Source organism: Halichoerus grypus, chromosome 10 (genome assembly GCF_964656455.1).
Source record: "Halichoerus grypus chromosome 10, mHalGry1.hap1.1, whole genome shotgun sequence".
Lineage (NCBI taxonomy): Eukaryota > Metazoa > Chordata > Mammalia > Carnivora > Phocidae > Halichoerus > Halichoerus grypus.
The window spans coordinates 28,913,344-28,937,831 of NC_135721.1; the positions used below are offsets into that span (position 1 = coordinate 28,913,344).

General features: G+C 42.9%; 1 protein-coding gene and 1 long non-coding RNA gene across 7 annotated transcripts in view; one reads left to right on the plus strand and one right to left on the minus strand.

Annotated features, from left to right (window-relative positions):
• CRIM1 (cysteine rich transmembrane BMP regulator 1) overlaps window positions 1-24,488 on the plus strand; it is a 183,664-nt gene that overhangs the window by 134,417 nt on the left and 24,759 nt on the right. For 5 of the 6 annotated variants that reach the window (XM_078056176.1, XM_078056175.1, XM_078056174.1 and 2 more), the window contains 6 exons: window positions 137-265; window positions 6,306-6,462; window positions 9,763-9,884; window positions 11,263-11,472; window positions 14,960-15,175; window positions 18,821-19,042. In XM_078056176.1, the coding sequence (XP_077912302.1) occupies window positions 137-265; window positions 6,306-6,462; window positions 9,763-9,884; window positions 11,263-11,472; window positions 14,960-15,175; window positions 18,821-19,042 (1,056 nt within the window). The remainder of the gene's footprint in view (window positions 1-136; window positions 266-6,305; window positions 6,463-9,762; window positions 9,885-11,262; window positions 11,473-14,959; window positions 15,176-18,820; window positions 19,043-24,488) is intronic. The other variant, XM_078056178.1, reaches the window with a different exon arrangement.
• LOC144379203 (uncharacterized) lies at window positions 20,087-23,177 on the minus strand. Its single transcript, XR_013441646.1, has 2 exons — window positions 22,924-23,177; window positions 20,087-20,345 (listed from the first exon to the last, which is right to left on the minus strand). It is a non-coding gene; the product is annotated as an uncharacterized LOC144379203 (long non-coding RNA).

Sequence of the window (24,488 nt, forward strand, 5' to 3'; positions counted from 1 at the left end):
GGGTTTGATGAAAATTACTGATTTTTTTTTTTTTTTTTTTGCAACTTACTGTAGTGTGGGATTTCAAAGATTGAATAGCGTCTAAGAGGTAATCATATGTTTCATTGATTTTTTTTTTTTCTCTTTTTATTATTAGAACCAACCTACATCACAATTGATCCACCTGCATGTGGGGAGTTATCAAACTGTACGCTGACAGAGAGGGACTGCGTTTATGGTTTCAAACTTGATCACAGTGGTTGTCGAACCTGTCGGTGCAAACATAGTAAGTATACAAAAGATTGCACTTTTTTTCTGGGCCTAATAGGATACTGTCAAAGCATATTATGTGACGGAATATCTTTTTCATTCCTATTGATGACATTCCCTTAACAGCCTGAAAGAAGAAAAGAAAATTTGTACTTAACACACACAGATACACAGTCATTTGGGGGAAAAGAGGTGCTTCTTTATTCTGGTTTTCACCTTCATTGTATTCAGATACTCCTCACTGTCCAGTTGCATCATGGGGCAGCCCCCCAGGCTTTGGAGGACATACTCTTTCCAACCACCCAGTCGGCTCTCTCTAACACCGTTGCTCGGGTCATTCAGTGACAAGGCGGTCACCTGCACAGAGGTGGTCACCTGCACAAGGCGGTCACCTGCACAGAGGTGGTCACCTGCACAAGGCGGTCACCTGCACAGAGGTAGTCACATTCCACGTGTGGACAGACACAAAACAGGAGTTGAATAATTCAGTCGTTTTCAATTACATGTCCCCATCACTCTGCTTGCCTGCCGGAGTTGGTGCTAAAACAGAGTTTACAAAACTGTTGTTGGGACTCTGATGGTTACCATCTTTAAATGTCCTAGCAGCCTCCATGCATCAGGGCTGTCCTGTTTGAAAAGCTGAGTTCATTAGGGAGCTGCCTTGGCATCCACGTGTGTTAGCTTAACTGGCCAACTTCGTTTTTTTGACACCAAGATAATTGGTATTGTATTGTGAAGAGTTTATATTTTAATACTTCTCAACTTTCTTGAGCTACACGCCTCTCTGATCATGGGAGCATACCTAAATTTTTTTCTGAACTGTCTGAAGTCTAAAAATAGAGATTTCATCGTGCCTGATCTCCCCACCTACCGCCTTCACCTGAGCTTTCTGTTAGGAACTTTTTTACCACATGGTTATGCTTATATAAGACCCCTGGCACTTCACAAGGAGCCCTTTGTAGTTAAGTCCAAAGAAACAATTTTCCTCCAGTTGTCATTGAAGCAAGTAGAAAAGGGATCACTGGCTTTTTGCAGAGTGAGGCTATTAGGAAAATTCTGCTCTGCCTGTCTTTGCGGTCATATTGCCTTCCGGCTTTGTAACAGGAACACGCGTGCATTCTGCCTGCCGGGTACCTCCAGTTCATTAACACATCGAAAGAGATAGGGACAGGAGACTGTCGCAATTCGTGTCAATGATGTTTTTTAATATAAATCTTTATTGGCTGTTCATTATGTGCAAATTTTATTTATTTGCAGGGATCTCTGGTCTTTCTTCCTTCCCTCCTCCCTCCTTTTTTCTTTTGCCTCATATAATAGAGCACCTGCCGAGTTCTAGGTACTGTACTAGGTATTTATGCCACAAACATGAATACAAGACCTCCCCTAAGAAAAAAATCTCCTGTAACCAATACACTAATGAAATATCACCACTTTAAGTCAAATTCTGTAACTTACAGCTCCTATTAAAAGGAAGCTTTGGTCCTAAAGAAGAACCGGGAAGGAACTGACCCATCTCCCAGGGCCATGCAGGGCACCATCAGAATTGGGGATGCCATTGGACATCATTCTTGTTTAAGATCCCCTTCTGTGGTCTTGTAATTCTGACCACGTATCCATTTTATCACACTGAGATTCTTGACCTGGGTTAGTCTTTAGCCATCTTACTTGCTGCCACTGGATACCTAAGAACATAATTAAACACCAAGTGGCATTTGTCGGTTTGTCTGTATCATACAGAAGTCTGGTCATAGAGTATTCTCTCACTTCCGTCCCGTTAGCGATCCTGACACCTCTGGAAGCCACACCTTTAGGAGGTGAGTCAGAGTAAACCAAATTGACCAGTCCTTAGTTGTCAGGCCACTGTTACTGTATGTCCCTCGCTCTCCTCCCCGGCTCTGGCAGCAGATTGACCTGCATCTAGCCGATCACGGCAAGTCACTTTACTTCTCTGGGCCTCTTGTCCTCTTCTGTAAAGGGCAAATAATAATACCTAACTAATGAGTTATTCTGAGGACTAAGTAAATGAATGAATGCAAAGCTAGCTTTACTAGCCGACATATGGTAATTGTTACTCTGTTTACAGAAAATGAGAGATGTTTTATAACACATCCACTTATGAGTCAGCGCAAGCTGGCTGATGTGGAAAGCCCCCAGCTTCCCCTCCTTTGTTCCAATACAGACCTGCCTCTGGTTCTTCCTGTCCTCTGAGGACACGCACACAAACAACTTTCCCTTTACCTTTTAACTTTAACCGTCAAATATTCTCATTCTCTTTCACCTGGTTTTACAAAAGGAAACTTCCTTGCACTAAAAGATGGCATTAGTATGTTCTCTTTCCCATTGCAGCTACTTGATAAATACTGATTTTGTCTAAATTTCTCCCCTACATTATTTCTTTTTCTTTTTCTTTTTTTTTTTTTTTTTGCATCCAGCCAAAGCCCATTACACATACAGTGGCCCTAACCATCCATACCTCAGTTTTCTGTTAGGGATTAGACCTTGTTTATATAGACCACTGGCATCAAGATGCTTAAAATAAGACCAGTGCCCAATAAATATTTCTCCCCTGTTCATTGCTTTGTTGTTCATTCGTTCTTTTTTCATCTAGCATTTGTTGACTGCCTACCATATGCCACGCACTAGGGATACGAAAAAGATAAAAATGGACTTCATCCTTATTAGTAGCATGCCAATAGGCTGTAATGATATTGCACTATAACCAAGCATATTATACACAACCACTTTCAGATTGAAATCAAAACCCAGTGCGACTCCTTCAAAAAATACATGGAAGGTATAGGACAAAATATTCTTTTGTGTAAACATACCGTAGCTTTGCTACTTTAACCTGTAACAAATAACATTCTTTAACACTGCTCAGCAAAGTAATGCATCAAAGGCATACAGAGAATTTAAATTATCCCTGACTCATTTTCCTATATTTAGAATAAAGAAAAGAAATACGGTAGAAGATGTTCAAGTACGATAGCTACAAAAGTTAAAACTAAAATCATTTAGGTATGCTGTTAGTAACCTAATACTTTGTCGGTATAAGCTGTTAATAACATTACTTTTTAACCAAATAGACACGCTACACTTCAGCTTACTATATGAGCTATATGTAGTAAATGACATCTGTATGAATTAAATGCCATCCATCTTTTGGCATCTTATTTTCTACATCTTTAAATCAAGTGGATTTGACTGGATTATTTTTAACTTCTCTTCCAGTTTTAACATTCTGTAATTCTAGGAAGTAAAAATGCTTTTATTTAGAAGCTGATGCAGGCATAGAAAATTAATGGTAGCCAGAAGAAAAAGCCTTCCTACTTTTCATGAAATACATATATCCGAATCAAGCATCTAAAGAAGGTTGCAGCAACAAATACAAAGAGGCAGGCTCTATGCTTTCATTTCATTATAACTCAGAACTAAAGTAATAACTAAAGCCCAGAGTCAAGATTGGGACAAGCATTTGTAATGTTGCATTTCTTTATTTAATCATCTCAGGACCTTCGTGGTGTTCTTAACTGACCGGTTAGTGGGAATTGCCAGTGTCCAGGAGTATGGGGGGCTGCAACAGAGAAGGGACACAATCACATTGGGTTCCAAATGCAGTTACATGGTACTCACTTAGCCTGAAGGACCGATAGTTGTGTCATATTTTGGCCCCGGGAGCAAACAGCACTTTCTCTCCAGAGTAAACAGTTTACTTCGTAGCTGTTATCAACCAGCTGTGATGCACAGATGCTGTACTTTGCCATTATTTATCACTTTCTTTTCAATGGTAATTCTCCCCTATAGATTAGAAAGCATTTTTAGATCGCAGTAAAGTCATAATGCTGAAAAATTATGAGTATGAGGCCACCGTTCTTTCTTTCATGCTGCCTCAAGTGATGTACTAAAGCTTTTCAGACAAACTTATAAACCCCCACCCACCTATAAATAAGATATTTCTACTTGGTTCTGCTCTTTATGTAAAGGTTTGCCTTGTCGATACATTTATAGTAAGAAAAGTCCGTAATTGATACATGGATCTAGGACCACCACCTTATAGTCTTTAATATTCTTCCTTTCTGAGCTAGAAGATGGTATTTTGACATGTTTAGTAAGTGCCACTATTTTCGAAGATTTTAAATACTAGCAGAGTAAGTTTTTCCATCTTGTTATTTTTCTCTTAATATGGCAGCCTTGAGAGTGGAGGAGTAAATAGCAAGAACATTGATCGATTTGTTCATTCAGCAAATGTTTATTGAACATTCACTCCATGCTAAACACCATGATGTAACCTAGGCTGTATAAAGAAAGAAAATAAGGCCCTACCCCAGAGCCCCCTTCTGATAGGGAGGAGAACAGAGACAGGCCCGGTCCACAGTGTTGCAACTTAAAAATTCATGGAATAGAGAAATGGGTTTACAACTTCGATTTCAGTGTAAGAGAAAGAAAGGTGGCTGTGAATGTCTTCTCCCTCCTTCATCATCCCTTAATGATGGAAAGAGAGGAAAACTGATGACCTTTCAAGTCCTATAATTACAAATTTTTAAATGAGCCATTTAGAATTTCACTTTTAAAAAGGATGCAAATTAGTAATCAGTTGCCTCGCAGTGTGATATAGACCCACAGGGCTATATTAAATATGTGTAATGAAAGGTTTATGATCAGGACAAAGTAGAAAATTATACCATAAATCACATTTTCCTCTCTAAAAGATAGCAAATTAAATGTTCGTGTATTGCCAGCTAAGATTCACAAAAAGATGCTCTCTTAAAATATTTATGTAAAACCTGAACCCATCTCACCTATTAATTGTAGTTCAAGGTTTAATTTTAGATGATAAGGTTTGCGTGTGGAGGGGGGAACCCATGCATTCTGTTTTTCTTAGTATCATACGCATTATTTATAATACTTGTGCTTTAAGGGTGTCCAAATAAAATACAGATTCATTTGTTATTCCGACAAAAACAGCGTCTGCTTCCCACCTTTCCAGCCCCTGCAGAGCAGTAATCAAGCATTGCCGCACTCTTGCCGTCACTGTGTCAACCTTGTTACATTTGATTGACTTTCAGACTCTGCATTCAATGCAGACAGGCCTTGAGTTGCTTCAACACACCACCAAGCATGCTTTTCTTACCTGAATGCTTGCATTCCGTACATTACCCTGCGAAGCCCTACCTCACACCTTTTGAAATCTTTCTAGAAGACTTTTCCGAAGCTGATCTCTCTGGTAGTTCCTTTTGCCCGCCACCATAGCTTCTTCCCTGCACCCCTTTTTTTTTATTCTAAAATAATGTTATAACTGACTAATAGAGGACAGCTAAAACATCATTCCAAATTCTGCTAACAGAGGAGAGTTCAAACATTTCAGATAGTGGATAAACATTAATGTAGACGTTTTTGTCACATACACTTTTTAGTCAGTTAGACTTATCCAAAGACGTGGCTGTCTGTCAGTGGTCGGGAAAAAATACCTAAATTGAAATACTATTTCACTTTATAACGTGTTATTAGGCTTGTTTCTTTTTAAAGAAAGGGTAAGAAATCCTTTAGACTGCATATAATATGCAGTGTTATAGGATTGTGTCTAAAGCTCCTAAGAGAAAACATTGTGTGAACATTGAAGAATGTGTGTTATCATAAGCATTTAGTTGGAGCAAAAGATATAATGTAGTTTGGGGTTTAAGTGTCTCATTCTCACATTTAAACATGAAATGGTAATCAGTAGTTTGAGGAACTCATAAGAACAAATTTCATGAAAAAATAGCACTCCATTTCATCCACACCTCAAATAGTAGTCACAGCCTGCTCTTTAGCACCAGATTGGAATACACTTCAGAAATCTGTTTTTTGGGGCTTCTTTTCTCGATTAGTACCAAGATGTGGAGTTATGTTGAGATAGCCAAGGAATGGTGGCTCTATAATTTTTAACCATTCCTAATGCTATAGTATAATATGGTATAGTATTTACATCTGTGGAAGAGGACCGGCAGATATTAGGGGCAGGTCTGGAAGTGTCCGTGTGTTCATCAGCACCTCACGCTCTCTGCCTCTCTTCACAGGGGAGGAGCTGTGCTCGGGCCTCAAGCGAGGCTGTACTTTGGACTGCCCCTTCGGTTTCCTGACTGATGCCCACAACTGTGAGATCTGTCAGTGCCGCCCACGGCCCAAGAAGTGCAGACCCATAATCTGTGACAAGTATTGTCCATTTGGATACCTGTAAGTATTTCTTAAATCAGAAGATCTCTTCTTAATCATCTGTAACTTAATGAAACGTCCATACTTACTTTTGTTAACTGTCTCATATGTATGTGAATGGATCAGTGATGCACTGAATCCAGAATATCTGTGCTTGCTTTGTTAAGTGAATCAGAGAGCAGCAAAAGGGGGGTTTTACTCTTAACTCTTTGATGAAGAGGGGCCAGAGCCTCGTTCTGCCACTGTCCTTTGGGCCTCTTCTGTGAGGCTTCCTCATAGCAAAGGCCTTTGCACACTGGAATGGAGTTGTCATGAGAGCCCAGTATTGGACATGCCACAACTTTTCACAACTGTCCCAGTGACTATTTGGTGATAATTTATTTAATAATGTGTACTTTAAGATCAGTGGACGGCCACTCATTGGCCACGTGGAGCATGATTATTTGCCACGCCTCCCTGTCTTACCTTGGTGCTGGTCTGTAGTTTATAACATCTTTTTCTCCATGTAGCAATATCTTTTATGAATTCCCTTAGAGATAAGAACCATGACTTAGATTTTCAAAAATTCTTTGTTGAGCCAAACCCCCAGAAAATCTAGATTATCCCAGGGGAAAAGGCACTTCACATTTGTTTAGTGTCTGTACTAACATCTATTTCTGCCTTTGTATTAAGCTGGTTCCCTAAAAGATTACCTTCCCTAATCTTGCTTTATCATTTTTATTCCTTAAAGATTTATTTATTTGAGAGAGAGAGAGAGAGAGACGCACGCACGCGGGCAGGGGGAGAGGGAGAGGGAGAATCCTCAAGCAGACTCCCCGCTGAATGCAGAGCCTGACGTGGGGCTCCATCTCACAATCCTGAGATCATGACCCGAGCCGAAATCAAGAGTCAGCCACTTAACCGACGGAGCCACCTAGGCGCCCCATCTGCCTTTCCAATTTTTAATATATTTGTATAGTGCTAGTAATTATAAAGGACTTAGATTCATCATCTCTTGCCTGCCATCTTAAAGTTACCATTTTTATGGTTCCTCTTAGGAATTCTAGTTTAGCAGGGATAGGGGAATCTTAATTCTAATTTTAGGATAAATTGAGAACACTCACTATCCTTAAAACGTCCCCAAATTAATAAACCGTCATTGTTCTTAATCCTAAAATAGGACGTTTATACCAGTGAAAGTATAATTATTTCTTAGCCCCACTCCTAATGTCCAATGAAGTATTATTATCATAATAGTAACTACAAACACCTGCTGCAGTGTAATGACAGCTCAGAATCGAGGTTCAAGTCCAACCTTCACCTTGGAGAGAAAGCCCTTAGAGGACTGTGGAGTCCATGGCATGTTCCTATCAGTAAGCACATTCAGGGAGGACCAAGCAGATCACCGTAGACAAATGAGTACTTTACCAGCTAGAAAATGTGGTTTCAAGGGCAGCCTCTGAAGGAGAAATGTTGGCCAGACACCATATGGGAGTACTGGGATGAAGGCAGCCTTCCATGCCCCTTATCCATACCTGCTGAGTAGACTGTTCCTCTCTGTGTGCAGCAAAGGCTTACAGAAGGGGTCGGTGGACAGGTGGACGGATATCTAAATGAATGAACAAATCAGGTAAAGCCTTGATAGAGCTTAAAAATGACATGTGTTCTGGCATGAGTATGAATAATTCATTTAATTCGTTCTTCTCATCATGTTGACATAAATATGTAGACCCCAGCACTCAGTTCTCATTTCACTTAGCAGATTGTGGTTTAATTGTCACTTGGGCAGTGGTGTACCAAGGGTTTCCCATAGAGCTGTCTCCTCTCAGAGTCCCTTAATTTATCCAAGATGAAAAAGAACAGGAATTTTTTGTGTGTGTTTGTGTTATTGAACACCACTGTTGCCACTTAGGGCTACTTGGGGTGAAACCTGAGGGTAGATAGAGTAACTCCTCCTTGTCTGAGGCCCAGTAAGCCAGCTAGGGCAAAGCCTGCAGAGCAAATGTGGAGCCTAGGAGAAGACTCGGTCCTGTGGCCTATGGACGGGACACAGAGGGAGCTCCTCTGTACCAGACCGTAACATTCTCCTTTTAGAGAAAATAAGGAATGTTTGTTAAGAATTTTTTTTTTCCAAAAAAACCTTCACTTAAATTACTGTGATGTGGGGCGCCTGGGTGGCTCAGTCGTTAAGCGTCTGCCTTCGGCTCAGGTCATGATCCCAGGGTCCTGGGATCGAGCCCCACATTGGGCTCTCTGCTCCGCAGGAAGCCTGCTTATCCCTCTCCCATTCCCCCTGCTTGTGTTCCCTCTCTCGCTGTGTGTCTCTCTGTCAAATAAATAAAATAAAATCTTTTTAAAAATAAATAAATAAATAAATAAATAAATTACTGTGATGTATTTCGTAAACACATATTTATTTATTTAACATCATCTTTCCAATCACAAAATTTAGGCACTCTAGTTTATTAAAGTGCAGCCTTTTTCCTGTATCCCGCATGCTTCTTTATACCCCGTGTATGGAGCATTGTTCAGTTGATATTCTTTCCTCGCTAGTGAAATCATGAGTGGACCTTGATTGCAGGGCTTCTCAAAGCTTTTATTCTTTATCAATCTTGGTCCAGCCTTCCCAGGTCTGTGGAGTCTCAGGTTCTCCTTCTGTCTGCTCTAAGTTCAGTAAGATGCTCATTAATGTTACTACTAGTGGGGCGCCTGGGTGGCTCAATCGGTTAAGTATCTGATTTCAGCTCAGGTCATGATCTCGGGGTCCTGGGACAGAGCCCTGTATCAGGCTTCGCACTCAGTGGGGATCTGCTTTTGCCTCTGCCCCTCGCCCCCCACTCGTGCTCACTCTCTCCCCCCCCAATAAATATATTTTTCAATCTTTTAAAAAAAAATATTTCTACTAGTGTCTGAAATTTCTCAAAGATTGTGGTCATGTGAGGAAGGTTTACCCTGACAAAAGGAGGACTTTTGCCCCAATGCTGGCCTCCAGCATTGACCAACAATATACCCTTTACCATCCCATTCATGGAATTACACGTTCATCTTTTTTATATTACGGTACTACTTTTCCTAATTAAAACAACAGTCATGTCATTGGGGTTCTGACAGTCACATCCCAGAAGCACATTAGTCCTTGGGCAATTCCAAACCTTGGCCATGGGTAAGTGGTGGTCACGGCCACAGAGAGCTACTTAGACATCACTCCACGAGTTTTTGAGAGCGTAAGTCAAGTTATTCTGCTTAAGAGTAGTATCCCTTCAATGACCCTTGGTCTGAGTGCTTGGACATCATTTGAGACTTTTGGATTTTCTGACCTCTGACAAAATTTTAATTACCCAGGAAGAATAAGCACGGCTGTGACATCTGTCGCTGTAAGAAATGCCCGGAGCTCCCATGCAGTAAAATCTGCCCCCTGGGTTTCCAGCAGGACAGTCACGGCTGTCTTCTCTGCAAGTGCAGAGGTAAGTGCGAACCCATGACCCTTCTTCCCCCCTTCAGAACAGCCAGGGCTCAGAACCAGAGAACAGGAGGACATCATGTAATTGAAACAGTTTCAGTGACGGTTGTCTGTTCAGACACAAATGTCACTCTCTATGGGTCCATCCCTTTTCCTTCCATCTCATTGGAATAAGAGCTCAGAATAGAATTTAAAGTAAGCATATGACGGACAAGCACATTTGACCAAACGAATGACTTCTCAGCTCTTCAGTTTTACCCATCTTAGGAACGTTAGCCTAGAGCACCTTTACCTTGACCTCGGTAGAGTCCGCTTCTGTCGGGCAGTGGCTTGATAACAGTGATGCAGCAGAGAGCCCTTTTCGGAGCCTGTGAGGGTGGGCGTGGCTAAGCAGCCTGCTTATCTATTTTCTGGGAACACAGTTTTCTATGAGAATTTAAACTTCTGAATCAGCAAACGCCAGCCTCGGTCTCTACATACGCACGAATCCTGGGCATGCATTTTGTCTGGGACTTCCCTGTTCGGGACGTCCCTGCAGCCACGGGAGCATGCACCCCAACTGCCATTTCTGCCCGTACCCCAGCTCCAGCCTGGCCACCCACCCCACCCAGTGTGCTTTACTTGTCAGCATGACCCACAGATTCAGCAGTAAAAGATCCCTCAAGTTTGTGGTGTGTTTTCTTTTTTTTTTTTTTTTAATTTATTTATTTGACAGAGGAGAGACACAGCGAGAGAGGAAACACAAGCAGCGGGAGTGGGAGAGAGAGAAGCAGGCTTCCCGCGGAGCAGGGAGCCCGATGTGGGGCTCGATCCCAGGACCCTGGGATCATGACCTGAGCCGAAGGCAGATGTTTAACGACTGAGCCACCCAGGCACCCCTGTGGTGTGTTTTCAAAGTTAGGCAGTTATCACCCTTAACAGTGTCTTCAAGGGGTCAGAGTAAACAAAAATCTAGTCACTGCTTCGATTGTTGCACTGAACAAAAATCTGTTAGTTTCAAGAGGCCCAGACTTTCCCCACTGGGTGACTTCTAGAGTGATTATTCCGCATATTAAACATGTATGTACTATTTGCTATGAAATCAGTGCTTGTTTACTGTAGAAAATATGAGGAAGTGGAGGGAAGGGGGTAGAAATCAACTATAATCCCGTTAGTAGGAGAGAAACATATTTGCAGGGTTTTTTTTTTTTCTCCTATTTTTCTTTTTTCAAAAGTGAGAGCCTGTTAACTTAAATTATTTTCATGAGCCTTTCCCGTGTCATGAACTGTCCTTTTGTACCCGTGATTTTTGGTGGCTGGGTCGCATTACCTGTGAGGACACTACAGGCTATTTATCCTGTGCAGTAGCTGCTTCTTTACCAGGCTGCCTTCTGTCTGTCCAGAGGTCCCTGCTTCAGCCGGGCCACCTGTCCTGTCAGGCACATGTCTGTCCATGGATGGCCATCATCATAAAAATGAGGAGAGCTGGCATGATGGGTGCCGGGAATGCTACTGTCACAATGGACGGGAAATGTGTGCTCTGATCACCTGCCCGGTGCCTGCCTGTGGCAACCCCACCATTCATCCGGGACAGTGCTGCCCGTCATGTTCAGGTAAAAGCTGGCTGCCATCTTGTGCGCTCCCTAAGCAAATGACTTCTGCCTTGCAGGGCCTCATCACATCTGTGACTCTGGGGGACATGCAGGGGACGACCCCCTGGAGCACATTCCAGCTCTCCGTGGCTTTTGTCACCGACGGCCACAGAATCAGCCAGGGGCTGTCAATGATTGGCCGAGGACCAGAGGAAATGCTCAAACCCTAAAACGACTCTCCTCGTTTTTTGATAGTTTACTCAATGATATGGGTCTTCGGACGGTGTTTTTGTAAAGGATTGCGGACCTAGTGTACTTAAGCTCCAGCTCTCCGTTTTACAGATGGTGTATTAAGGCTGAGTGTTTTAGTTAATCGGAAGGGATTGATGCTAACTTTATTCCGTAAAAGCTTATTATTTATAAGGGAATATTTGAGAGGGAGAGAATTATCAAAGTCTGTGGCTGTTGCCCCTTTTTAAATTAATGGCCATGTGGTGCTCTTGCCAAATGGAGATATTTAGAGTGACCACACATCCCAAACATTTCAAATCCTAATGATGGTAATCAAGAGAAGTTGCTAGAAGAACAGACCAGATTATATAATTCATGGGGGTCTGAATTATGGTTGTCAATAACAGTAATTATTACCATAATACCTCATCTAGTGCCTTTCATCCAAAGAGCTCAATATAGTCCTGCATTTATTATTTCTTCCTCTCTGCGAGCCACTTGAGTTAGGGGAAAATGTGCTTAGGCAGTTTTTCATTTGAAAAACAGACTCAGAAATACTAGCTCTCTTACCCAAAGTCAAATAATATGTCAGAAGGCCAGGGAGAGGTGAAGTCTCCTGATTCTTGCACCACATCTCTTTTAAAGTTGGAATGGATGTACTGTCGGATTTCAGAGTCCTCATTACTTCTCCTCTGGTCAGTCCTGTCCCACGTCTCCCTGTGAACGGATCCACCTATGCAATGGGTGCCGTCAGGAACCTGAGACCTGTCTTTCTCCAGCAAGGCAGGCCCGGCCTGAGAGGGGAGGTGGCCTTGCCAGCCATGGCCAGGGTGAGGAGAGGGACACTTGAAGTCCCTGTTAGCTCTGAGCATCGACACCCCTCAGTAACTAAGGTATCAAAGTGACAGGCAGCCCCCATACCCCTGTAGAGGACCAGATTATCATGTTTGTTTTGTTTTCCCCATAGTGCAGTCCTATGAGTCCCACACTGAAAGTTTCCTTTTTCACATGTTTTGCTATTAAATATGAAAAACTGCTAGTGTCCATTGACACAGAAGATAAATGAGCAGTTTAATGAAACAACTCTGTGTTGACTCTTTGGGGAAGGAAAAATCATTTGTTGCAATGAAGACCCCATGCTTTAATTTTAGGCATGAGTGTATGGAGTGTGGACGGCACCTGGGTCTTTGCTAAACTTGTACTCAGTGAAGAAGTCTCAGCCAGACTGGTTCAAATGCAGAGACGTAGATGATGGACTTAACAAGCTGGAAGTCAGTGGAACCAAAATGAGTTTTCTTTGTTATAGAGATAGAGAAAATTGTCATATAAACACACACAGGATTATTGATGTATTGTGGGTGGTGAATATATATGTATAAACACACATATATGGATATGTAGATATACTTTTTTCCAAAAACCTTTAGTGGATTACCATTTACATTCTTCTCATGAGAGACCCCAGAGCTGTTGCATTCAGGGATTCCTACATTAAACATTTTCTCTCCTCTTGCATTCAAGGATCAGCTGTTTTCCTTTCTGGGATAGGTGAGCAGTTCCTAAACTCTCCTGATAGAAGATTCACCAAATGATACTGTTTCTCAGGTGTTTTCTCTCTCTCTATTTGTCTCTCGTCTCTGTCTCTCCTGCCGCTCGCGGGTTTGCCATGAGGCACGGGCTATGGCAGAGAGGTGAGCAAGAGAAGACGCCCGCAAACACGCATCGCTTTCTTCTGACCACTTCCCTCCGTGTCTGCGTGTAGAAGGGCAGTATTTGGGAGCCTCTCTCAGTCCTTGATGAAGGGAAAAGGCAGTAAGGGAGCCTTTTCCAACATTAGTTCATTGCTGCTCTTTCGAACAGTTTTTGTCTTCTCGGTAAACCATCTGGTCCCAGCTCACTTTCGTTCTGATTTCCATCCTCTCCCCTTTGCTCAGAACTGCAGAGTTTGCTCGGGTGGCGTATGCACATGAGCCCTGGCTAGTGTCTGTTCCCTGTGATGTGTCCACTCAGTCAAAGTGCCAGTCTCTACGCGTTCCCTTGAGACAAAGCTGTGGGCACAGTTCCCTTCTGAGCTGGAAATCAGCCCACCCCGCTGCATCTCGTCAGTGCTTAACTCTCGTGCTAACCACCACTTTGAACGTCACCGCAGCGGGGCTCCTCAGAGATTCCGGTTCTGAGCATACCTGCACAGACAGGGTAGCTGTCCTGGGGCCCAGTTACCACCGAGCTCCAAGCATGAGCGGGCCTGGGTGTCTCCAGACTGCTCCTCGGCAGGGTTCACCACTGTCAACGCCTTCTTGAAATGCTTGTTGTATTTGGATTACCCGAATATGCTTAATGTCCTCATACTGCTCCTTTCCCCGGCACAGCCTTGGGGCCCCTCCCAGCATCTCTGCAGACAGGCTAAACATTCAGTTCCCTCTCTATCATTATCATCTCACCAAGACACCAAAATCGCCTCTCCTCTGGGGAGAGAAAATATAGTTATCATGGTCTCTGGGCATTGACCTGTCCTGATGATGACATCGCCAAGCAGATGTTTAGTCTCAGGTGAGGGTTTCCAGACTGTTGATTCTGAAAGAGCATTCCTGCTCCGTTTGCTCACGGCTGCTCTCGGTTGGGCTGGGGCCCGCTCAGCAGCCGGATGTACTTCCAAGTATCACCGTCCTCAGGATCCTAGAGATAATGAAGTGGATGGGGCACAGATCACTTGGAAGCCGTGTTTAATCTGGAGGCATAGCCATGACCCAAACGAACATAGTCTTGGGTTTAGATTCCTTGTCTGCCCTTAATACTGAAACCTCCGTTCCTCATGTAAAATAGGATCCTAGCACCTACCTCACAAGGTCTAAGGTCGGTGTAAGGAGTAAATAAGATAGAGCACTTCGCATGGAAACTGGACCACAGTCCGCATTCAGTAAGTGAGAGATTGTTATTCTAGACACTTCCGCACATTCAGAGCTGCCCTGAGAGGCCCTGTTCTCTTCTCCACAGGAAGAGTCCTCTCGAGGTAATTGAGCTCCCTTATTGAATTCTGTCATTACTGCTGACAGACTGGAACCACTTGAACCTCCCTTCTTGAAACCAGCGCTTCTGCTGTTGCCTTCTGTTTCTGCGCAGGGACCGTCCCCTCACTCTTGTCTTGATAGGAGTGGAGGGAGCTCCTCCACGGCCACTTCTTCTCTGTCCCTTCGAGCAGACAACACCAGGTTCTTCAAGAGTTGGTGAGGCTGCAATTGAATAATCTCTTGTGTTTTCATTCTCTGTCATTTCCCAGATGACTTTGTGGTGCAAAAGCCAGAGCTCAGCACCCCCTCCATTTGCCACGCCCCGGGAGGAGAGTACTTTGTGGAAGGAGAAACGTGGAACATCGACTCGTGTACACAGTGCACCTGCCACAGCGGGCGGGTGCTGTGCGAGACGGAGGTGTGCCCGCCGCTGCTCTGCCAGAACCCCTCACGCACCCAGGACTCGTGCTGCCCGCAGTGTACAGGTGACTGCGCCGCGCCCTGCGGCGCCCCGGGTGGGGGAGGGGTGGCGGAGGCTGCTGCGCAGGCGCTGTCGTTGGGCGGGACCCGCGGCCGCGCAAGCGCTGTCGTTGGGCAGGAGCGCCGCGGGCCTCGTGGAGCCACACAGGGCGGCGTGCAGAGCCCAGGAGCCGGCAGCCTGCTTCCTAAATTCATTCCCTTCCATCAGCCACAGATTTATGTAGTGAATGTGCCTTGCATCTGAGGTGCCTTGGGCGGGGGGGAGAAAGATTGTCTCTTTTTCTTCCATTTTTTTCCCCCTTAACCTTGCATGTCAAGAGACCGTCCTGCTGCACCAGATTATTCCAGATGATTTTGCAAAGGTGAAAAGTCGTCTTGGTCTTTCACAGATGTGAGAAGCGGCTGTTGATAAGTCATGTGAATAAAATTCTTTGAAATATATAAGGATGGCAAAGATACTTTTGAGAATGTTGAACAGGAAATTGCTAAAATATGCATAATACTCAACCCCTCAAACCTGGAGTGATTAATAAATTAAGATCCAAAAGTATTAATTTGACGAGCACTGCAAATGTAGAGAGAGTATTGTTTTCTTTTTACTACTCAGGTAATCTGTCCCTGGCTGGTAAACTTATGGTCATGATACATATAAGACAAAATTGTGTCAGGATTTTAAATCTAATTTCCTGGTTCTGTAACTAAAGTAGCACTTGTAATTAACACCGGAATATATTCCTTTTTTCCGGAAGGTACTTTGTATATGTAACATCACCAAGTTGACAACACAACTAGTTTTATTTTGTTGTTGCTTAATCTTTGGTCTTTTCAACTTAAATCAATAACCATTTACCTTCTCAGTGTCTATCCTTAGAGTATTTCTGCTCAGTAAAACATATACATAATTTTTTATCACTCTTCCATTCATTTGCAAACCCTTGTAATGTTTTTCTGTTCGGGTCCTAAGGGGAACAGACACCCCTGAACACCTGGTGTTGAGTTTATTAACTTAAGCCTGGGTGGCTCGTCCTTTCTTTATGTATAACTCGAGAGATACTTAAGTGCTGGCCTTCATCTTAAACATTAGGACTTACTGCTTTATATGTCAGTATTCCAAAGGTTACTCTTACATCTGTGAATAAGAGCATTTCTGGAATGCTCTTACTTTAAAGTAAGTCACCTGCCCCTTAGTTGATCTTTCTGTACTTTCCATTCATAGTTGTGTCACAGCGATATTAAAAAGTCTTAAAACGCAAAACATTTTCTTCACAGTAAATTTCAACAGTAGCATTGATAAATGGTGTATTTCACATCTGGAAAAAGACCATCTCTAATCTTAGGGTACTTGCATTCTAACGTAGTCCAGAAACGAGATATATGTGCAATTGGAAGAGTTGTGTCCCTCTTGGTGATTGTTTCCCCTAGGGTGCCCTGTTATCATTCCCTCTGTCCTTCCACTTTCCCTCGCCTCTGAGCTGGTTTAGTGCAAGGTCTGGAAGTGGAAATGGGTTCACAAAGAAAGATCGAGCATCCCTTGGGTGGTGATACTTCACCAAAGTAGAAAAAGGGAGAGAATAGAATAATACTTCTTTCTTTTTAAAGATTTATTAAATCTCTTTCATTCTTTATTATTTAGAGTTGGAAAGAAGCATAGCATAGAAGAGAGAGGGAAATAGAATAGAAATAAAAAGAATGAAGGGACACCAGTGAAGGGATGGGTAAAAACAAAACAAGAGTTAGTAGTTGGAAGTATAAAGACGGGGTCCCTGGGGCAGGAAGACAATAGCAGGAGAGGCCCAAAGAAGGAAGATACCGTGGGCAAGAGTCCAGATGACCTTTTCAGCCAGGATTGGGTTAGGGGTCGCCTGCATCTCAGCTTCGGCTCCCTTGTAGCACTGACCACAAGTTCCCGTGTCCCCTGGGGCCTTTTCTAGGCCTTAACAGGAGGCCTCCAGACTCTAGGGTATTCATTTCACCTATTTCATAGCTCCATCACTGCTGTCCCTGCTTCCTCTTCTAAATGTTTAGATGTGAGACTGGACACTGCTTGCAAGGGCGAAGCTGTCATAGCCCAGAGGAACCTGGTGGCAAAATTATCCCTGGACGTGGATGACCCCGAAAAGGTCACTTTGAAAGTAATCCTCTCTCACCATCTTTAACCCATATAGATGTCTTCTGTGGAACCGTGCCTAAAATTAGACCCAGAGCACATTGGGAGCAGTGGAACAGTGTCTCTCTTCCCCTTGGGACTGCCTTTGGGACTGGCAGTAGAAAATAGGTTTCCATGATTTTGAGGAGAGGGCATGGGCCCAGTCCATTTTGCCAACTGCCCTCTGTTCCTCAGAAAGAGCCCAGAACAGAGCAGCTGCCTCGCTTCTCAGAGGCTCTTGTCAAATCCAACTTCGTGGCTGTCAGATGTACTCCTGAGGTGGATAGAAGGAGAAGGTGACCATTAGAGCTTCCATATCACGGGGATGACTACCTGTCTATCCCAGTTAGGTCGGTTGTGTAGCTGAAAATAGCAGATTTCATGAAATTGATTCTAGGAGGAGCATCTGATCATCCTTTTGACCGTGTGGCCCTTGAGAAAATGCAGAGGTTTGCTAGGGAGGACATCATGGCTGTTTCTGATCTCTGGAGTGGTGAAGGTGGTTGATCGTGCTTTCTCTTATCAGTAGCCCGGTGACTTTCTAACCTAGGGACCTCACTATCATGTTTTTCTTTGTTATATTCCAGTCAGGTTTCTGCGTGAGGGTACAGCTTTTTATGTAATTTCATTGAATGCCAAGACCCAGAGATCTCTGGGTTTTCTGGTAATACTCCTTTCTGTTTCGAGTTGTAACTGTATCTGGGAGCCCTCTGGTCAAAGTCTTTAAATAGCAAAGACACAAATGACTTGGTGATTTCTCTGTGCGTACATCCTTACGAGTAGATTTCCCATCATCTTTCAGCCTGAACATCAGGATACAACACATAGGGGTTCAGTAGGTGCAATGAAAGTTTGGGTATTGATTGGTTAGGATGGCACATAGGTACAAGTCATAGAAAACCCAGCAACAGTTTTTTAACAAAAAGTTTCTTTTCCATTCATTACAAGAAGCTTGGAGGCAGATGAGTTGGTATCTTAGCGATATCAAGGTCCTTCTCCTACACGTATGATAAGGATATTACAGCTTCAGGCAGCACACTTGGATTCAAGGCAGGAAGAGTCTGGGAGGAAGACCACATCTGCCTTCTATCAAGAAAGGTGCTTTCCCAGAAACCCGCTCATTTAGCCACAACCAGGTGACATGGCCACCTGGAAAAGCAGGGCACCTGACTTACACCTAATGTGGTCCAAATCCTCAACCACCCACCCCTCCCTCCAGGGTTTTGTTAAGCTCCAGAGCAAGAGTAGAGTGAATGTTGTACAAACTACTTAACAGAATCTCTGTAACAGGTCTTTTGTGGTCTTTATTGTTCTGCTTTTAAAATGTAAGACCCTGCACAAATCAGGCTTGCTGTTTTGTTTCGGAGTCATTTTTACGGGAGGCACACAGAGCCCCAGTGACCGAGTGTGCTCTTTATAAGACGGAGTGAAACTCACTCTGTGGCACAGTTGCTGGCCGGTGGCATCTCCTTTTCCCAGCTGACCTTACGTTCAATTTTTCCAGATGAACCTCCTCAGCCTTCCTCATCCCATAATGAGAGCGTGCCTAGTTACTGCAAAAACGACGAAGGGGATATCTTCCTGGCAGCCGAGTCCTGGAAGCCTGACGTTTGTACCAGCTGCGTGTGCATGGACAGCGTCATCAGCTGTTACTCTGAATCTTGTCCGTCGGTGTCCTGTGAAAGACCTGTTTTGAGGAAAGGCCAGTGTTGTCCCTACTGCATAGGTAAGACCAAGAAAAAAAATCCGTTGTTTCTACCAGTGGCTGTTAAATCTACACTGACAGCCATTGGCCTAGGTCAGTTCGTGTTTGTGACCTGTTACACGGACCCAAAGGAGTGGTATGAGGCAGGAGAGTGATGCGAAAGATGTGTTCACGAGATACAACCTGTGAGGAATGAGGAGAGGCTCTCTCAGAATGCTGTGATGTTCTCGAGCTGTCCTCTTCTAGTGGGCTCCTTTGCTGTTTCAGGATTTTCAGTATTGAACCCTCTTTCTCCACCCAGTTTTTTACATTGGTCCTTTTGTCCGTATACAAACACATATTAAGGTACACTGAGCGCATAAAGCTTGCTGCTGCCTTGAGACCCACTAAATACGAAATACCGATTTAATGTCCCAGTAATTCCTCTTGTCTGCTGACACCTAATTGATTCCATTTCGACCATGCAGTCAGTTGTCCTTGTTGAGGGCCTAGGGACACAAAGTGAGGCAGGCCTGAGAAACCGACAGAGCCCGCTCCTTCTTGTGACCCAGGGGGATAGAGCCTGTCAACAGAAGACGTCCGTATGTTTGCCCCGGACGTCTGTACTGAAGCTGGTCCTGGGGACAGAAGCCAGATGCTGCTCTGGAGTCCGGAAGGCAAGGCTCAAGACAGCTGGCTGCTCTCATAAAGGCACAGTCCCCGCTCCCAAGGCTCTCACTCTCTTTTATTGCTTTTGTATTGAGTAAAGCTCATGAAGTCAAGTGAAAGACAATGATACATCTCAATCCAGTAGTGAACCTACAATCAGAGTAGCAGGTAAAAAATTAGGGGGCGCCTGGGTGGCTCAGTCGTTAAGCGTCTGCCTTCAGCTCAGGTCATGATCCCAGGGTCCTGGGATCGAGTCCCACATCGGGCTCCCTGCTCGGCGGGAAGCCTGCTTCTCCCTCTCCCACTCCCCCCCCTGCTTGTGTTCCCTCTTTCACTGTCTCTCTGTCAAATAAATAAATAAAATCTTTAAAAAAAAAAAAAAGATCTTTAAAAAAAAAATTAGACAAGCTATATTAATGGCAGGTATTGTGTATTTACTGCTGGAGTTTTTTGCATGCTTTCTAGATACAAGTAATTACACATATTTGGGGTGATACTTGAGGAAAAGGAGAGATCTTCAGGCCACAGTACTTTGTAGCAGTTCCTATAGATGAACTGATGAATGGCGCTCGGGTACATGTCGGCCATAACTCAAGCTTATCAAGACAGCTCCTTCTCCTTGACTGTTCGACCTCTGGCCACTAGATGGGAGATCACGTCCTCTGAGTCTTATTCTCTATGTTGGTATAGAGAGAGATGGAAAGATTCTAAAAATACAGTTTCTGCTCTCGAGAATTTTACAGAGCTAGATTTTTCTCAGTGTAATGGCCAGAGAGTATTTAAATGTATGTTTGAAAGCTGAATTCTCTTCTTTTAACAGAGTGACCAACTTTGGAATTTATTCTTCAAACCATGATTTTTGAGAGAGAAATGGGGGCTATTAATCAGGATGGGGCAATAGCTCTGTACCAGGAGTGTCCCAAGCAAATCAGGACATATGGCTGCCCTACTTTTTAGTGACCAACAATATTGGGTTCTACTCTAATACCCATAAGCTTCGTAGCTCCAAAATGGAGCCAAAAAAAAAGTATCAATGCATACATACATCCAACTGAGTGCTACTTCATTTCTCAAAGAGCTGACCAGTATTTATACAGAAAATGTAACTGCCTTTGGTGAGACCTAAATAAACGGTATAAGCTGGCCACTATTTCAGGCCAGGGGATTGGCGGAGAGGAGAGATGTACAACCAGGACTACCATATTTAAATATCAGAACTTCTGTGCAGTTTATGAATCAATCAGGGGTGCTTAGATCATACTTAGAAACCGGGGCCCAGGAGGCTGCGAATTCCACATTACCTTCAGAGGAAAAATCTGGCGGTGAATCTCTCTCATGTTGAAAATTCATGGATTATTTTGTTCAGATAAAAGAGTTCTTGTGTTTTGCTGCTTAATCAGTAGATTTATAATTAGTAAATTATTCATCTAGTAAGTTTGTTTCCATATGATAAATAGTAAATCACTTCTTTTTCAAAACCAATTTAACAAATGTAATCTCGTGGACAGAAACCTGCAAATCGGTAGTCTGTGTCTTTCTCGTATTTTGTTGTTGTTTTGGGGTTTTTTGTTGGCTTGTGTTTTTGGCCTTTCTCTTTCCTATTCCAGTTCCTTCGTGATTTAGACTATACGTTCTTCTTTAGTGTGGAGAGAGAAATACCAATTCGGTCCAAATTTTTTACTTTGACTTTAAGTTAGTTGGCAAGCACTTTCACCAAATTTTGGTTCGTCAAGCTCATACTAGTATAGCGGAAATTATGTTTCGGTTGTTATCCCCCCCCCCCCAAATACACACACAAAGATGCAGGTATAATTGTATCATATAAATCTAGGGCTTATCTTCAGGGTAACATATTGGGGAGACTTAACATTTGATGAGTAATACTGTATGCTGTTACTCTTTCATCTTAGCGCTTCATATATGTTGTTTTATTTTTCAAAGAGTCACTGAGCCCCTTCAATATACATCATATGTATTTTGCAAGTAGCCTTGTTAGATTGGCCTTCATCCTTTCTCCCCCTTATGTGCAAGCATACGACGTCAAGTTCAGTCCATGACTGTGACATGAGGATTCCCTATCGGACTCTCCAGTTAGCTCCCTTGGCCTCTTCAGGCTAGTTCTCTTATCAGCTTCCCGTCAGCCCGGCCCTCTGTAAGGGCTCCAAGCCCGGGCAGCGGCAAAGCCTGCGTCCCCATACAGAGACCGCCTAGCAAAGAAACAGGCCATCATTTTGCCTGCCCTAAAGCACCCGATGATTTCTCCAGTTGGCCCAGAGGACCAGTGATTGCACTGTCTCTCTCCAGTTTTAGGCTCTCTCGGTTTGAAACCAGCTCCTTCTTAACCTAGATCGTCTGTTCCCAGGATCATACATGCCTCACCCCCGCCTGCAGTGCTGACCTCACCATGGCTGTGGGTCCCTGAATGAATATTCTCCCTAATTAGATCTCTCAAATACAGACTTCTAAAAACCTCAAACCAGCCTTTAATCTGACTTCTTTTTTTTTAGTGATAAAACCCCTAAACAAAAGCATGCTTTTTTCACCTTGTGAAGTATCCTTTTTTCTTACCATAAGAGAATTGAAAAGTGGTGATCCTACGAAAAGTAGTATAATTATGAATATTTGTATTCCTTTCAGCTAAATTATCAAGTCACTAATGTGCCATGATAATGCTTTTCTTTTGATGTGTGAAGGCCTCATATTATGTGTGCTAATTTAATAGAATGTGTAATACAGACATAATTAATAGGATTAATGATTAATTTTGAAAAGTGAACAGCTTTGTCTCATTAATTATAATACCCCTCATTTGGGAATTCATCCTTGTACTAGAAGGAAACTAAGTAGTAATTACCCAATCATTCTAATGGAACACTTCCTGATTCCCTAATTTTTTGTATTCCAGTTTTCTAAGCAAATACAAATTTAGATTTTATTTTCATAGGCTTTTTGACTGTAATGATGGCTTAAAGAATGGGGAGCAAGAATCAAAAGATGACTTGAGCACATAAGTCAGGTGAAGGTAAAAGGTCTGGTGGGAATTCTAATGTGTGATGGCAGATTGGATATGTGGTTCCTTGTAAACAGGTGCCTTCAGTGTGACACACTTCACTGTGCAAAATAGTGTCATAGCCTTCTCACTGACAACATCCTATGTGCCTTCCTAGAACCTTTCTAGAGCAAAAATGATTTCAGTGAGGTCTTTATTCCATCACTCTCAGATGACAGTAAACAATTCAGCAAGCAACCCTTACCTAGTAGGTGCCTATGGGGATGCTGGCCCTGACCACGTCACCCTTGCTGTGTTGTGTTGGTGATGCTTCTGCCAAGGACCAGATTCTAGCAGCTTCTCTGAGGGGCACCACCATCAGCATCCCAGTGGACCTTCACTTTGTCCAGGGGCTTAGTCATTCCTGGACAAATATTGTAAAGAAAGAGCATTACATTGATCATAAAGACCTTTCTTAATTTAGCTTATGGGGTCCTCAAGCCCATATTGCTGCTGCCTCATACCTGCTGTTGACTTTGGAAATGAAGATGCTCAGGTGTGCCCGATGATCGAGCCAGTCTAATTGAACAGGACTGGTCCTGAGTAAGCAGCTCCTGTGTCGGCCAAGTCCTGTTACTCAGTGCATAGAATATTGTTTTGAAACTTGGAATTTGGCAAGTATTTATTTATTTGTAACCATTAGTGTGTTACTTTAGAAAATATTTGAGGTCAGATATTTAAAGTCCTATCTGTTGGCTGGAAATCTCTTGAGTCAGTGCATCTTTCTCACTTAAAAAACTTTTGCCACAGGTGAGTTCTTTTTGGATGCTAGTCAGTTGTTTGTGTCTGCTGTGTGTGTTTATATATGAGAGATACGAAATGATGTACTTACATGTTATGAAAGTATATATATACAGGTTATAAAATCTGTATGTGTGATGTGAACAAAGTTAAGATAATCTCATTACATGTCTCTCAGTTCAGTATCTTTTAAGTGTCTTTAAGTATCCCTATCTTCAAGGTTCTGTAAAAATGAGTTCTGTTATGGGTGGCACCTGATCATACATCTTACTGATTAGAGGTTAGCTATTTTTTATATTTATTATATATATCTTAATATTTAAGGTAGAGCTTTCATGTGGAGTCAGGCTGGCTTGGCACACTCTGTTGGTTGTGATAGTACGATTCTGTTTCCTCTCTTTTGTGATCTTCAGCTAGAAAATGATCAGTAATATATGTCCTTAGGAGGGCGGTGTCTACAATTTCTGTCAAGTCAGTCTATTATACATCATTCATTTTTGTTTAGATGTATGTGTATGATTATGCTAATTCGTTTAGGTATCTTTTCTTAGAGATTACAAATATAAATAGTATCTCTGTGGAACATCTGTTGATCATTGAGTATTTAACTCAGCCCAGGAATCAAACATAGCAAATATTTAATTCCGCATCTCTAAGACATACAACCCATAGAATTAAAGGTTGTACCTTTTTAAGCCATAATGTTATGAGGCTGGTATCTCTGTTGCAACATTTTTCACAGCTATTTCTCCAGTGTGTTTTCTTAAACACTTAGGTGTTTTGGAAAGAGAACTTACTTTGGAGCCGAAGAGTTACGATCCCACCTCTGGCACATGCCAGCTTTATGTCTCAGTGCTAGGATCTAACCCTAGCTCAGTTTCCCCATCTCTGAGATGGGGACGGTAATGTTGTTCTCTGCTTCGCTAAAGTGCTGTGAAAATTAAGTGACATAATGCACACATGTGAATGTGCTTAGTCAACACAATGTGAACGCTCGGCTCAGTTCAGTGACAGCTCTTCCAACACGGA